Source organism: Drosophila subpulchrella, chromosome 2L (genome assembly GCF_014743375.2).
Source record: "Drosophila subpulchrella strain 33 F10 #4 breed RU33 chromosome 2L, RU_Dsub_v1.1 Primary Assembly, whole genome shotgun sequence".
NCBI lineage: Eukaryota > Metazoa > Arthropoda > Insecta > Diptera > Drosophilidae > Drosophila > Drosophila subpulchrella.
In genome coordinates this window covers 457,258-473,003 of record NC_050610.1, presented here as the reverse complement: position 1 = coordinate 473,003, position 15,746 = coordinate 457,258, and the positions used below count along the sequence as shown (strand labels likewise).

Genomic DNA, 15,746 nt, shown 5'->3' with positions numbered 1-15,746 from the left:
AACAGAGCAGGCAAGCAGCTAAAACCAGAGCAGCGAAATCTGTTCTTGCACAAAAAGAAAATATTATAAACAATTTGTTGAACACTTTTTCAGTAAACATGTTAACTCTTTTTACAGAAACTTTAAATACCTTTATTTTAAATATAAGTATATTCAGTAAAATAATGAGTACTTAAACATGTATGAAGAAACATTATATATGTTATATATAAACATAACATGAATTTACAAATTATATAGGTGACTAAATAAAATTACATTGTTTTAAAATATTCTGAAATAAACAATACATTAAAAGTCGACAAATTAATTGTATTAAAGTTCAAGCTCTCGTAGTGGTTTTGAAATAAATGAATGTTTTAAATAAATGAAAAAATAAGTTTATCTAAATGTAACTATTTTGTTGCGTGTATCCATTAGCATAAATTTGTAGCTCGAGCCTCGGGGACGCCGAATCATTTTCAGTTTTGTTTTAGCCAGTTTCCCTTTGCGAACTCTTAATTTGGCTTTTTCGGTCAGACATGGGGTGAAACTTCGGGTCAGAGCGGACCAAAAGCTAATGGTCCCGGCTAGTCACTGATCAGTTGCGTTCGGCGCGTTAAAGAGAGTGTTGGTATCTGTGGTATCCTCCGAAAATGCAGCTCGCGTGCTGGCTAACAGTTTTCCTGGTACTTGTCCTCCAACCCGGTGTGGAGTCTAGAGTTCGTGGCAGGCAATATGATGAGGAGAAAGACACAATTGTCGAACTGCCCCAATTAGGCAGCATCCAGGGAAAAATTCTCGAAACAGCATGGACAAAACGCGAAGTGCTGCAGTTTGTAGATGTCAGATACGCAGAACCTCCAACAGGACTGAATCGGTTTAAGGTATATAAGTTCTTAAGACCTGAACTGACACTTAAAGATATAATTTAAAAAATAGAACATAGCTTAAACAGAAGCTGTAAAGTGTGTCAACAGAACAAAAATGACTAAGCTATATGTTTTATGCAAAAAAATTAAAATCGTCATTATGCAAAAAGAGGTAAACGCAAAAGAGATTCGCGAAGAACTCCAAATAGAAATGTTTCATTTTATTGAACGTCTGGTTTCTCCAGTTTTTAAACTTTCAAAATTATGTAAATGTCATTGGTGGCAATAAATTAGCAAACTAAAAAAGATTATTAAATGAAAAAAAAAACATTCGGCATCTACCCTACGGGGAATAGAACCCCGGAAAATCAAAGGTTATATTTGAATTATTTAGACGAAATCTAAGCGTCACGCCGTAAAAACGCGAACCATTATTATTTTTACCATTATTCGTAAACAGTAAACATTCCTAAAAAGAACTGTGATAAAAATGGAATTATATATCACCAGAAACGTCTGTCTGTCACACCGCACATTTTAATGAGAGCCACGCCCACAAACGCCCATGGCACTAAATTATGTCTGGCGCCCACATGTTTAAATATTTTCTAAAAGCATAAATCGGTTTTGTTTATAAATTCCCATGTAAGTACCAACAATTTTTATTATAGGACCAAATATATAAAAGTTATCAACATTTTATGTTGCTAGGTGAAGCTCGTGAGTAATCTCGGAAACAGTCGGTTTGCTGCTAGCATATCTCCGCCTCCATTGCATTGTCTTTAGCAGTACAGTGTACAACAAGACAGAACGCTATAGTCGAGTCACTCGACTATCTTTAGCCCGTTAGTCAGCTTATTAACTTCAAAATAAAACAAGAAAGGAAGCTAACTTCGGCAAGCCGAAGTTTGTATACCCTTGCAGTTATAATTATTAAATTTAAAAATACAAAAAATAATATTCCCAATAGTATAAGATAATATGTCAAAACACATCGAAGCTATAATTTGTTTCATCCACCAATTTTCCGATCCATCTTATGGCAGCTATATTATATAGTCGTCCGATTTCGATAAAATTTAATTCGAAATTCAAAACTAATTAAAAAATGTTATTTCCAGCTTATGAGGTTATATGTTAAAAAACACCAAAGATATAATTAAAAATATTTTTTTCCGATTATTCCTATGGGAGCTATAAGATATAGTTGTCCGATCCGGCTGGTTCCGACTTATATACTACCTGCAAAAGAAATAAGTCTTTTGGAAAAGTATCAGCCCGATAGCTTTAAAGCTGAGAGACTACTTTGCGTAGAAACGGACGGACAGACAGTCATGGCTAGATCGACTCGTCTAGTCATGCTGATCAAGAATATATATACTTTATGGGGTCGGAAACGTCTTCTTCACTGCGTTGCAAACTTCTGACTGAAATCAATATACCCTCTGCAAGGGTAAAACAAGAGAGAACGTTATAGTCAATGCCAATCTCAAAAAAATTTTAATAATTCAATTGTATAATAATTTAACAAGCTCGAGAATCTACATCCAAAATCCCAACTTTTTAGCTTTTATAGATTCTGAGATCTCAAGGTTCATACACAGAGAAAATTCTGACGTTCTCATCTGAGTTGAAAATCTTCTTAAAAATAGAACGAGATGTTTGAAGTTGAAAATATTTTCATTTTGCTCGAATCAAATTGAATTGGCGGTATTTACATTGTATATCTCAACAAATAAATTATTAGTCCAGTCAGTAGTGTATACTTATCAAAAATTTGATTAATAAACTCAATTTAACATTTCTCTTCTCACCATTTCGTTTTAATTTTGATAATATTGAAACCAAAATGTTTTTAAGAACAAATGTTCTCAATTCAAGAACAAATGTTCTCAATTCAAGAACAATGTACTTGAATATTTCTCTCGGTGTACGGACGGACAGACGCACGGACATGGCTAGATCGACTCGGCTAGTGATGCTGATCAAGAATATATGTATATACGATATATAGGGTCGGAATCGCTTCCTTCTACCTAACACATACTTTCCAACGAATCTAATATTCCCTTTTTCTCTACGAGTAACGCGTATAAATACCTTCGAGTACATTTTTACGTTTCACATTTCACACTAATCTACTTTCACTTATACTTAAAATATTCACTTTTATTTACTTTCTGTGACGTTTTTGACGATGTTTTTGATAGATACGGGCATAAGGTTATTAGTTATAGACTAATGGCCTAATTCTTACAATTTTAGGCGTGCCGGTTGGTATTGACAAGCGGAACAAAATACAATTTTTTTATTTTTTTTCTGAAGCCAGCTTGCGTGTCGCAAGAATCTGTAGAATCTGCATGCTTACTTTGTTGCTTTAAAGTTTCCGAGATCTTAGCGTTTGCACAGACAGACGGACATGACTAGGTTGCCTCGACTAGTGATCTTGATCAAGAATATATACACAAAAAAAAACAGAAATTTAAGATTTAATACCGGTTGTATTAAAAGCTAACCAGTGGGAGTATTGAAATTAAAGTATAGATTCAAGGCTTAATAACATAAAGACTATACTTTACAGTTTGATTTCTATGCTAAAGAGTCTAGAATTAGGACTTGTGGTATTATTTTCAAACCAATACATTTCAATATAGTACTTTGGAAAGTTCATAGAAATATTTTAAATACAATTGCCTTTCTATGACAATTTAGCTAGATTATAGTTTATAGGGGCGGAAAAGTTTCCTTCTGTTACATACTATGTTATTATGTTTCCGAATTCACGTTTGACCGTCCGCGCATACCAAAAAATAATCTGCGGTCTATGACACAAGTTCTCAAAAATTAAAACTATTCGGTTAAAATGTACTTCTGCCTCATTTTTGCTGTATACCTGTGTTAATATAGAAAGAAATTTCGGAATCATTAACCCAAAAATCGATTCTTTTAACTTATGTATAATAGGTATTATGTGATTTGTATTTGTTTTTTTTTTCATAGGCTCCTCGGCCCATTGAGCCTTGGGAGGACGTGATGGATGCCACAGCGGAGAAGATTGGCTGCCCCTCGGTAGTGTCGATGGACTCACTTCGAAAGCTGGATGACGTTTTGGACGTAGAGGACTGTCTGACCATGACCATCACCACTCCAAACGTGACTGCACGGCTGCCGGTTCTCGTTTACATCCACGGCGAGTATTTGTACGAGGGCAGCAACTCGGAGGCGCCGCCGGACTATCTGCTCGAGAAGGATGTGGTTTTGGTCACCCCGCAGTACCGGCTTGGACCCTTTGGCTTTCTGTCTACAAAGACGGACGAGATTCCCGGGAATGCCGGTTTTCTGGACATCTTCCTCGCCCTGCAGTTCATCAAGCACTTCATCAAGCATTTTGGAGGTGACCCATCGCGGGTTACGGTAGCTGGACAAGTGGGCGGAGCAGCTATTGCCCATCTGCTTACGCTGTCTCCGATGGTGCAGCGCGGCCTCTTCAGTCAAGTAATATACCACTCGGGATCGGCTTTAATGCCAATCTTTCTGGAGGAGGATCCGCGCAAGCATGCCCAGGAGATCGCCAAGAAGGCCGACTGTCAGATGGTGACAGTGCGGGACCTAAACACCTGTCTTATGGAGCTAACGGCGCTCGAGCTGCTTACTGCCTTTATGGAGCACGCAGTAAGTAGTCGGTAACTGAAACAATAAATAATCAAATATAATATATGTTTAAAGGTTTTGCGGAAGTTTGTTAACTTTCTTCGTACCTTTACAAAATTCCTAATGCTAACGCTCAGTTTAGTTGAACATTTTTCATTAATCTTTAAAAGAAAGCTTTTAAAATATAAAAGGAAAACAACGTGTTTACCGTCTTTCCACCCTTACAGCTGGAAAAATCTGACCTCGGCATTGGTTATACAGGCGGCATACAGTTCACCATCGGTGGACCCAGTGGAGTGCTGCCCAAGCATCCTTACGATCTTATGCTGGAGTCGAACTTCTCTTACCCAGCAATGGGGGGCTGTCCGAAAAACGCCGGAACTCGAGTGCTCAATGAGATTGTGGACAATGACTTTGAGGGGAAGATTCCGGACGACGATTACAACACGTACAACTACATAGACCACGTGATCCGCCAGGTGGTAGGCACCGACAAAACGATGCTCCTCACCAGCTTCGTCACCCACGATTTCTTTAACCGTCAACTGCTGGAAAACGGGACCTTCGACACACTTATCCCTAGGCTAATCGATGTGAGTAGATTTTCTGAACCCCGTAATAGTTGTATTTAATTTTTTAGAAGCGCTCCCTTGGCTTAACCTAAGACAAATTACTCAATAGTTTATTTTGCGGGTGTTAAGTAAGGCTGAAACAATCTTGCGCTGGTTAAGAAGCCTTAGAATCTATATGCTTAATCCCAAAAATATAGTGTTTACAATCATATTGCAAATTTAAAATTGTTTTTGAAAAATATTACTTTTGTAGGAAAAGGATGAGAAATATTAAACAACTATAACCCGGGTATCTTTTAGGTGGCTGGCACTCTTAACCACAAACTGCCCGTTCTGATGGCCCTGAACATGAACAACAAACACAACCCGCACAACACCTTCCTCTACTCTTTCGACTATGCGGGTGAGTTTAACCGCTACAAGGAAATGGACGAGGAGACCAATATGCAGAGCCCCTTCAAGGCGGGGGTTTCGCTGACCGACGAGGCCCTCTACCTGTTCCCCTACCCCGAACACGTGACCCGCCTCAGTCCGCCGGACATGACGATGGTCCACCGGATGGTGGAGCTCTGGACGAACTTCGTGATTAGTGGCAATCCTCTGGGATCCCACCGCGTCGGACTCTGGCCGCCGATGACTACGCTTTATGGCCCCTACATGAGGATCGACGAGACGTTGACCATCGGGGGTGACTACTTCAGCGAGTTCTCGGCCACCGCCAACGACGAGAAGCAAGGTCACAGTCTGATCCGGGAGATATATTATTTGCGAAGCCGCAGCCGAAAACGGGCTCAAAATAAGCGCCGGAAGCAACTGGCCGCCTTCAATGCCAGCAGGTCCAAGAAGCTCGGCGGACGCAAGAGGTTGGTGAAGCGGCCAAGTCGCAACAAGATACGTTTTTGAGCGCTAGTAGGTATAGAAATTTATAAAACTTAAAGTTACGATTACACAGGTTATAAAAAAGTATTTATTCAAAAACTTGGGCCTTTAAAAATTGGACATGAAATTTTACTATCTAAAACACGTATCCAAGCCATACCTTTCATTCCTTAACGCTGCCAATTTTGAAATATGATTTGTATATATTTTAAAATATAAAGATAATGATGTCAGATGGTATCATCTACTGCTGTCTAGACAGAATCTTCACGTGATGAGGACCGATGATAAGGCTTCTCAGTTGCGAAAATTGACGCAGGGACTTACTTTCCCTCTCTGCCTGGATGCGGTCCTCCTGCTCCTGTTGGGCTCTATTACGTTCGTCCTCCAACCTCTCAGTTTCCTCCTGTTTCTCACGAAGCTTGGTCGCTGCTTCCACGTAAGCCTCATAGCTGGGGAAGTCCTCGACCTTGAGTTCTTCTTGTTCAGATCCTTCCTGGGAGCGTTCGTACTCCTCGCCTTGATCCCCGCCAGGCTGTTGTTCTTTTTCCTGTTCCACTTGGTCCTTTCTCTGTTGCTCGCGTTCCTGCTCCTCTACATAGTTTCGATCGGGCTCATATGTGTCATAGGTTGGATAGGCCTGGCGTTCATCTGGCAGACTTTCTTCCGGACGCTCTTGCCTCTCTTGGTGCAATTGCTCTTGCCGCTGTCGTTCGCGCTCCAGCTCCTCGGCGTAGTAACGTTCCGCATTTTTTGCTTCCTGAGCCTTAATATATTCCTCGTAGCTTGGGTAGTCTTCAGGTTTGTCTCCCGGCTGATACTCCCGAGTCCGTTCTTGCTGCTCGCGCTCTTGCTGCAACCGATACTCCCGTTCTTGCTGTTCCTGCTGCTCTCGACGTAGTTGCTCTTGCTGTTGTTGCTCGCGGTCTTCTTCCTCTTTGTAGTTGTGGCCGGAATCCGATTCAGATCGGTTTTCATTCTCTTCTTGGCCAAACTGTTCGTACGAGGGATATGGTAGGCGATCACCTTTCGAACTATCTTCTGACTGATGCTCTCGTTCCTGTTGCTCTCGTTCCTGTTGCTCGCGTTCTTGTTGCTCGCGTTCTTGTTGCTCGCGCTCTTGTTGCTCGCGTGCTTGTTGCTCGCGTGCTTGTTCCTCGCGATCTCTCTCTTCCTGGTCTCGTACTTCCTGCTCTCGTTGTTGTCGTTCTCGTTCTTGCTGCTCTCGCTGTTGCTGCTCATTGTCATAATTGGGATAGCCCCAACGGTTATCGTCATCTACTGGTGGAGTATCATCGGGCTGTTGATCTCGTTCTTGCTCCTCTCGTTCTTGCTGCTCTCGTTCTTGCTGCTCTCGTTCTTGCTGCTCTCGATCTCGCTGCTCTTGTTCTCGCTGCTCTCTTTCTCGCTGTTCTCCTTCTCGCTGCTCACGTTCCTTTTGCTGACGGACTCGCTCTTCCTGCTCTCGCTGCTGACGCACTCGCTCTTGTTGCTCTCTCTGCTGACGTTCTCGGTCTTGTTGCTGATGCCGTTGCTCTTCTTGCTCCTGACGGGAATCCGGCTGAGGGCGACGCTGCTGCTGCTCTCGCCGGCGCTGCTCTCTTTCGCGAATAAATTGTTGCTGACGGGCTTCTTGAGCTCTGACGTATTCTGGATCGGCAGGATGCCAAGTGTGTTGTTGCTGGGTTGGCCTGTTTTGCCAGTTGGCATATGGATTGATCACGTACGGGCGGCTTGTAGTTGTTGTTGTTGTCGTTGTAGTTGTGGTGGTTGGAGCTGAAGAGTTGACAGCTGGCTTAAGTCTCAGCAAGCTATAACCGGGCAAGTTAAGGCCCTCGCCAAAGTGATGTTCGAATTCGAGCGGGTTTTGGCGAGAGTTTGTGATACGCAGGACGGGGCCATACTCAGTGGTAGCCTGCGGCCATACACCGGGACTTGGATTGGGTACGCCAGTAGCAGCAAAATTTACCCACATGGTGACCAAGGCGCGGGACAGCGACCTGTCCAAGGGATTGAGGTTACTGACTTCTTGCGGATACGGAAATAAGTACACGCTGTCATCGCTGAGGGAGGCATCCACTGCGAAGGGGAGAAGGTTGGACAAGTGATCGAACCGGTGGTACTCTCCGCGATAATCAAAAATGTACAGGTAGGCGGGGGTCCAGCGGTGACGGATGGTGTTGATCACGGGTGCACGGTAAAGGATGTAGTTGCTCAGCTCCAGAAGACCATTGGCTACTGTTTTTAGGCTGGCCGTGAATTCCTGCTCCGGACTGAAGATCTCGCGAAGTGCCCACTGCTTCCATTTGGCGTGATCTCTGGAAGGTGCTGTGTGGCGAAGCACCACGTCGATATATTCACTCACATTGCGCGACTGCAGACGTGCGATCTGATCGTAGATGCCTAAATTAAAAAAGTTGTACCAATAGTTATTGATTATAATCAAACGCAATCATTCAATTTTAATTATTTTAAAATCGGACGACTTTATTATATAGCTGATCCCGCACCAGGGTTTTGTAGAAGGAGGCTACGATCGCACCTTCAACTTACAAAAGTTCTGATATCAAATTTTGTGACGAAAAATGCTTTTAAAATCAACTGAATAAATGACAAAAAGTGATATATATATGGTATATACACCATATATATTTTTTTTGCTATAACTTTAAATCTAATGTATTTAGGGGTTTTAAGCGAAGGCAGTCTGATTAGCATATTAAAGGGTTTTATACAGACCCACAAAAAAAGAGACAAACATTTTCATTTTGGAAAGTCCTCCAAAAACTTGTTTTTGGAATAACTGTGAAGCGGAGCATTGGATTTTTAACAAATGAGGTGTCATTTGACGCGTATTTTAAGTAAGACTAAAACTTTAAAACTTGACTAATAAATTCGGGCATTTATCCCCACCGGCCCCAACCGCTCCAATTTCACTACTTTCACAGCTTTTTCTCCAAAACCTATTAACATTATTTAAGGGTTGGTAAGCAATCTTACTCTACTCGTAGAGTAAAACGGTATACTAGATTCGTCGAAAAGTATGTAACAGGTAGAAGGAAGCGTTTCCGACCCCATAAGTATATACAGTAGATCTAGCAATGTCCATCTGTCCGTATGAACTCTATGATCTCGGATTCCTGGGCAGCGCAAGATTGTTTCTTCACGGTGCCACGCCCACTCTAACACCCAGAAACCGTCCAAACCGCCCAAAACTATCGCTCCTACAGTATTAGTGCTAGAATACAAATTTTAACAGAAATGTTGCCACGCCCACTATAAAGCTCACAAGTCGCCAACAAGTTAAAAAAATTGTCGAACCTTTTTTCATCAAGCGCTCTCTCTTGTTTATTTTTTCAATACCTTTCTATTTGTGTATCACTCGTTATGATCGGACCATCATTGCAGATTTTTAGTTCTGCGGTTCACACACGCACCTGGTGCGCCTTTGTACTACAAACGCATTTCAATTAAATTGTTCACGACAGCTTACTAATACCAATACTAATACCAATTTGGGAAAGCGACTTCAGCTGAAAGAGTATCTCCTAGCCATGCCTGTCAGTCCGTATGAACGCTGTGATCTCAGAAACTAACAAGAAAGAAACTTAGCTTCGGCAAGCCCTTGCAGCTATAATTTTTAAATTTAAAAACACAAAAAATGATATTCCCAATAGTATAAGATAATATGTCAAGAAACACCGAAGCTATAATTTGTTTCATATTATTTTCCTACCAATTTTTCGATCGTTCCTATGGCAGCTATATGATATAGTCGTCCGATTTTGATAAAATGAATTCGAAATTCAGAACTAATTAAAAAATGTTATTTCCAAGCGTAGGAGATTATATGTTAAAAGACATGGAAGCTATAATTTGTTTTATATTATTTTCCTACCAATTTTCCGATCGTTCCTATGGCAGCTATATGATATAGTCGTCCGATTTTGATAAAATTAAATTCGAAATTCAAAACTAATTAAAAAATTTTATTTCCCAGCGTTGGAGGTTATATGTTGAAAAACACCGAAGCTATAATTTGTTTCATATTATTTTTCCACAAATTTTCCGATGGTTCCTATGGCAGCTATATGATATAGTCGTCCGATTTCGATAAAATTTAATTCAAAATTCAAAATTATTTAAAAAATGTTATTTCCAAGCTTAGGAGGTTATATTTTTAAAAACACCAAAGATATATTTAAAAAAAAATTTTTTTCCGATTATTCCTATGGGAGCTATAAGATATAGTTATCCGATACGGCTGGTTCCGACCTATATATTACCTTCAAAAGATATAAGACTTTTAGGAAGGTTTCAGCCCGATAGCTTTAAAACTGAGAGACTAGTTTGCGTAGAAACGGACGGACAGACGGACAGACGGACATGGCTAGATCGACTCGTCTAGTCATGCTGATCAAGAATATATATACTTTATGGGTTCGAAAACGTCTCCTTCACTGCGTTGAAAACTTCTGAATGAAATCAATATACCCTCTGCAAGGGTATAAAAAGGCTGCAATACTGGGATTAGGCATGCAGATTCTAGGGAGTTCTGCGCAGTGCAAGCTTGCAAGTGCAGGGCACCACGCCCTGTTAATGTATGTTAATGTTTTCGAAAAATTTTAGTGATATTATGTTTTGATTATCAATGTCAACTACATGCCAAAATTTGTTCAATTCGGGCCAACTATAAGCAAATAAACTGTGCAATCTTTGGAACAGAAACTTTGCTACTTGTTTATCTCCATCTCCCTCGCACTCCCCGAGTGCTCCCAGTACACTTAGCTGAGTATCGTGTATCTGATAGTCGATGGCATCGACTGTAGCGTTCTTTCTTGTTTTTTTGGAAATACCAAGCTTAATAGAGATTAAAAACCATTTCAAAATACGAAATCATTTCCTGCCAGCCGACGAAAGTAGCAAATAAATCGGTTACTTTTGAAACCAACTCAGATTAAATGTTTTAAACATAAATAGTGTGAAATTTACTTATAGACGGTTCTTATTGCATTGAACCTAATCAGTCTGACCCCGAGAGCACCGTCTTATCACCAACTGCTTCTAATAAGTCCCATCCGAACCAGATTAGTTCATGAATGGCAACATTGATGTCGAATTTTGGATTGAAGTATGTAAGTGTATAATTTCAATTTTTAATAGTCGTGGACGAAAAACTGGAGGCTTTAAAAAATAATGTTTAAGAAACCGTTAGGTATTTTCCATTTCCAAGCAAATAGGTAATAAAAAATGGTATATGAAGCGTCATTGCTATCGCAATGAAACCTTCCCAAAAGTCTTATTTCTATTGCAGGAGGTAGAAAAAAATTTAAAAAATTGGTTGACCCTATTATTTATTAAATTTAATAAGAATCGGACAATACATCGTATAGCTGCCATCGGAAGGATCGGTAAAATACTGTCGAAATAATACAAAGACTGTTATATTTCGCTTTAAGTAAACATTTACGGTAGTTAAATGAAATAGAACAATGTCTTAATATCTCTGTACGTGTTTTTAAGTTTTCTAAAAATCGGAAAGCTCTGTATATACAATGCTCGAATGGGAACGACCTGCAAGGGTATAAAAACTCCGGCTTGTCGACGCCAGCTTCCTTTCTTGCTTTTAAATAAGTTTCTAATATCAAGTTATTTAAAGGTGGGTACACAGTACAATTTTGATAAAATGTAAATAACTTGGCTGGCTTCAAAAAAACCGGAGTATCTGTCTTAAAAAATTAAAATTAAAAAATTTAATTAAATAATTACTAGTTTGAACTCTTGGATGGATTTTTAGAGGAATACTTTAGTACAAGCACACGCGGTTACGGACAGAAACGGCAAAAGAGGTGCGTTCGATCTATGATTATCGATAAATTAAGTCTGCTTTATGGTGGTGGAACCCCGTAAACATAATATTGAATGTTGTTTGCTGAGAATTGTTAACATAAGGAACTCCGAGATAAAGTCCTCCATTAAATAATTTTTCTCAATGAGCATTGCCGATTTAAACATTAGTACTCACGCGACAAGATGAAGGAGCTGGCGTCTTTGGTGGCGCCGACAATCGTGGGCAGCGAAACACTGCCGTTTGTGACCAGGGTGGCTGGGTGGCTGTGCAGGTAGCCCAGGGAGTCGCCGACCACCAGTTTGAAGCCCCCCAGGTGGGCGAGGCCGAGCGGCTCGTTTTGCACCAGCAGTTGCTCGAAGGCGGCCACCAACTGGGAGGTGGGCAATCGGCTGAGGCAGTCGTAAATGGGTGCGAGTCCCCGGGAAGTAGGGTGGGAGGGTGGACAGCGGGCGAGACGTGCGAAAGTGTTCAGGGTTTCAAGTGGTTCCTCGTCAATTAGATAGGGATTCAAGGCGGTACCCGACTGCAGGATCAGCTGCTGGAACAGGTTGTTGGCCCGGCCGCTGAGGCTCAAAGCGTGGGCCAACGTGGCTCCACCCGCCTGACCCACCAGAGTCACCTTATCGGGATTGCCACCAAAGTAGACCAGATTGCGCTGCAGCCATTCCAGGGCCAAGTGCAGATCCGAAAGAGCCACGTTTCCTGGAAGCTCGTCGCTCAGCGCGCTTAGGAAGCCGAAGGGTGCCAGCCGATAGTTGATGGAGACCAACAGCACATCCTTCTCCAGAACATAGTCCGGTTGGGCCTCCTCAGAGCCACCGTCAAACAGCATTTCACCGTGAACAAAGACCAACACGGGCAGCTGACTGGCGCCATCCGGTGCGTAGATGTCCAAAGTGAGGCAGTCGTCGACGTTTTCTCCCCGGGACTCGGACTTTCTCAGACGGTCTAGCTCCGGAAACTGGGCGCAGTTGGTGCTCTTTTCGGTGGCACTAACCCTTCCTTGGAATCCTGTTGGTTGGGCAGCCTGGAAGCGTGCCAAGCCGCCTCCAACTTTGCCGTACCGCAGACCGCGAAAAGCATTCACCGGACGATTGGCAATGGTCTTGAAGTTTTTAATTCCCGAAATCTGTCCGACTTCGGGAACTTGAACAATGGCTTCCTGGGTCTGGGCATATTGGGGTTCCGATTGCCAGGGGGCTGGCTTCAGCGGTTCGGGCTGCCATGAGGGCTGGATCCTGGTATCCTCGTCGTAGTCGTCATTATAGTCGGCTGGAGAGCCCCCGGAGCGGGCACAAACTTGGGCCACACAAAGGGCCAGCACTAGGAGCAACGGCTGCATGTTGCTCGTTGCGTCGCGTTTAAACGAGAACTGATTTCCGAAACGAATTCGACGGCCTGAAAAGCTCCGGGCACTATCTGCAACTAAAGCCTTAGGTCGGCCGATCCGCGAGGTTAGCTTGTTACTACATTCAAACTAAATAAAATTAAACTCTGAAGAAATGTTAAAAAGGTTAATTCCACACAATTTTTCCAACGCACAGTCCTATACTAAGAATGTTTGATAGTTTGCATTAAAAAATTTAAGTATTACCAAATAATATTAAAATAAACAAGACAGAATAAATAAAGCTTATAATATTTTAATCAAACCAGTTAGAGAAGGATTTAAAAAAAAAAATTTAAGAGAGATCTTATTTCTAAAAGGACACAAATTGTTGGGCTTATTTTAATAATAATCGATTTCATTTTGTTTTTTTAGTTTTATGTTCACCTTTGATTCTAAGCTCGACCGCTCTTAATCTTCTCCCAAGGCAGTGTCGGATTTGGAGTTTTTTGGGGTTTCTAGATTGGAATTCCTGATTGGAACTACTGAGAATGTTTGTATGCTATAGTTAACTTTAAACGCTTATAAATAATACCAAGCGAACATTTTTTCGGGTCCGCGCCTGTTTCTTCGTTTTATAGATTGTTCGGTTCAACAGACCTTATCTCATCCGCTCGCCTGGGACCGATAGAGGCAAATCTGGTGGCACAGCTTCTTTTGTTGTCAAAGCGTGTTTCGCCATCTTAAATTAAGCACAGCCTACATGCATATGTACAAACAATTGTGTAATCATGTCCGTGGAACAGCTTGGGAATTCACAAAACAAAATAATCATTTATAAGGCAGGCTTTTTCTTATACTGTGTCGTTTATTTATGATGAAGAAATAGTATAAACCTTATATAAGAGTTACGTTAATTTGAATTAAGTTGAGTTCAATTTATAGCCAATAATGAGGCGGGATAAAAAATTGTATTTGCATTGTTTCAGCCTTCTGATTGATATAGCCGTTCAATTTTTATAAAATTATGAAAGTTTTAATGAAATTTTAAGAAAATTATAGAACACTATTTACAAACTAATAATTCTTTCTGATCGTTCTAATGGTAGCTTTTTTGATATTGTCATCCGATTTCAATAAAACATATGTCGTAATTTTAAAATCCTAAAGCTATCTTTGTTTAGGTCTATATGATGTATTTTTTCGATCGGAACCGATAAATTCCCGCATAAGGAAACTGCGATCACACATCGCAGATGCAAAGCGTCCTTAGTACTATTCGCATGCAAAAAAGCAATAGGGAGAAGATGCACAGAGAAAAAAACTGAGATTGAACTCACGACCGCAAGCTTATGGGGCAAACACACCAACCGATAGGCCAGCTAACCTTCTGGTAAGACAGAGGCAAAAGCGGTCACATGAAGTACATTAGAGTCCATTAGAGTCCAACCTCTTTATGAGCAAATAGTTCTTAAATGAAGAATTTCTGTTCCTAAATTTGGAAGGGTGTAGAAGCCACGAAAATAAGGAACCTAAATCTAAAATCTCAACAGTCGGACAGCTAGTGTTGCTGATCAAGAATATATTTACTTCATGGGGTCTGATTTAAATGTTCTATACAAAAATGCCCTGTGTTGCATAAAAATCTGTTGTTCTCGAGCACTAAAACTTTAACAGCCACAGTTTGTGGGCGTCAGAGTGGGAGTGGCATGTTCGCGTAACAAACTTGCCCTGCTTACGAAAATAAGGAATATAAATCTGAAATCACAAGCTTCCAGCTCTCATAGTTTCCGAGATTACAGCGTTCACACGGACAGACAGACAGACGGACATGGCTAAATTGACTCGGCTAGTGATGCTGATCAAGAATATATATACTTATGGGGTCGGAGACGTACTTTTCCCCGAATACAACATAGCCTTTTACTCTACGAGCCACGGCTATAAAAATGTAAAGTACAAGTTCTTAAATGAAGCATTTTCGTTCTTAAACAATCTAGAATAGTACTTGCATCGATGAAATACGCGCTTACTAAACTTTCGATATCGTTCGAACTTGACTTGACATCGAAAAATCCTCCTGAGCCAAAGGCTGGGCAACAGACTTTTCCAGAAAGAAATCATGACAATCCAGGAGGCCATGTTCCACCTGGACACATCAAAACACTACGACTCAGAGCTCCTCATCTTATCAGACAGTCTAGCAACCCTAAGGGCTCTCGACATCTACACAACAAACTCTGTAACTCTCTCTGAATGCTGCAAATCTTTGAAAGAGATGGCCACACATCTCAGTATTAACCTCATTTAGGTGCATAGCTGATAATGGCTACCTGTAAGCTCCTTCCTAAACATGGGTTATACAACCTCTGCAGTAAGCCGTGGAACACGATCACCACATGACATACTTCAAAGCTTACATGGCCGAAGTATAGCCCGAAAAGAACCAAAGCTCTCATCAATGCCACACGGACCACTGTTTCATACTATAGGGACTATAGGGACGCCAATCATGACATTGAGCACGTCCTGTGCTTCTCCCCAGCACAATCAAAACATTTTCAAGCCCTAGGTAGCTACACATTTCGGTTGGTTCGAGAAGACCCACACCCAGA

At 41.2% G+C, this 15,746-nt stretch overlaps 2 protein-coding genes across 2 annotated transcripts; one reads left to right on the top strand and one right to left on the bottom strand.

Annotated features, from left to right (window-relative positions):
* Positions 1-635: 635 nt before the first annotated feature.
* Positions 636-5,977, top strand: LOC119546225 (glutactin). Its single transcript, XM_037852364.1, has 4 exons — positions 636-866; positions 3,852-4,523; positions 4,730-5,095; positions 5,375-5,977. The coding sequence occupies exons 1-4, from the start codon at positions 636-638 to the stop codon at positions 5,975-5,977; spliced, it is 1,872 nt and encodes a 623-aa protein (XP_037708292.1).
* A 35-nt stretch (positions 5,978-6,012) lies between these two features.
* On the bottom strand, positions 6,013-13,197 carry LOC119546223 (glutactin). The gene is made up of 2 exons (XM_037852363.1): positions 11,979-13,197; positions 6,013-8,356 (listed from the first exon to the last, which is right to left on the bottom strand). The coding sequence occupies exons 1-2, from the start codon at positions 13,144-13,146 to the stop codon at positions 6,198-6,200; spliced, it is 3,327 nt and encodes a 1,108-aa protein (XP_037708291.1). The 5' UTR covers positions 13,147-13,197; the 3' UTR covers positions 6,013-6,197.
* Between the last annotated feature and the right edge of the window lie 2,549 nt (positions 13,198-15,746).

Coding starts and splice junctions, on each gene's coding strand:
- LOC119546225 (XM_037852364.1), top strand. CDS start 636: ATGCAGCTCGCGTGCTGGCTAACAGTTTTCCTGGTACTTGTCCTCCAA. Junction 4,524..4,729: donor CTGCCTTTATGGAGCACGCA/GTAAGTAGTCGG, acceptor CCACCCTTACAG/CTGGAAAAATCTGACCTCGG. Junction 5,096..5,374: donor TTATCCCTAGGCTAATCGAT/GTGAGTAGATTT, acceptor GGTATCTTTTAG/GTGGCTGGCACTCTTAACCA.
- LOC119546223 (XM_037852363.1), bottom strand. CDS start 13,146: ATGCAGCCGTTGCTCCTAGTGCTGGCCCTTTGTGTGGCCCAAGTTTGT. Junction 8,357..11,978: donor CAGCTCCTTCATCTTGTCGC/GTGAGTACTAAT, acceptor TTTTTAATTTAG/GCATCTACGATCAGATCGCA.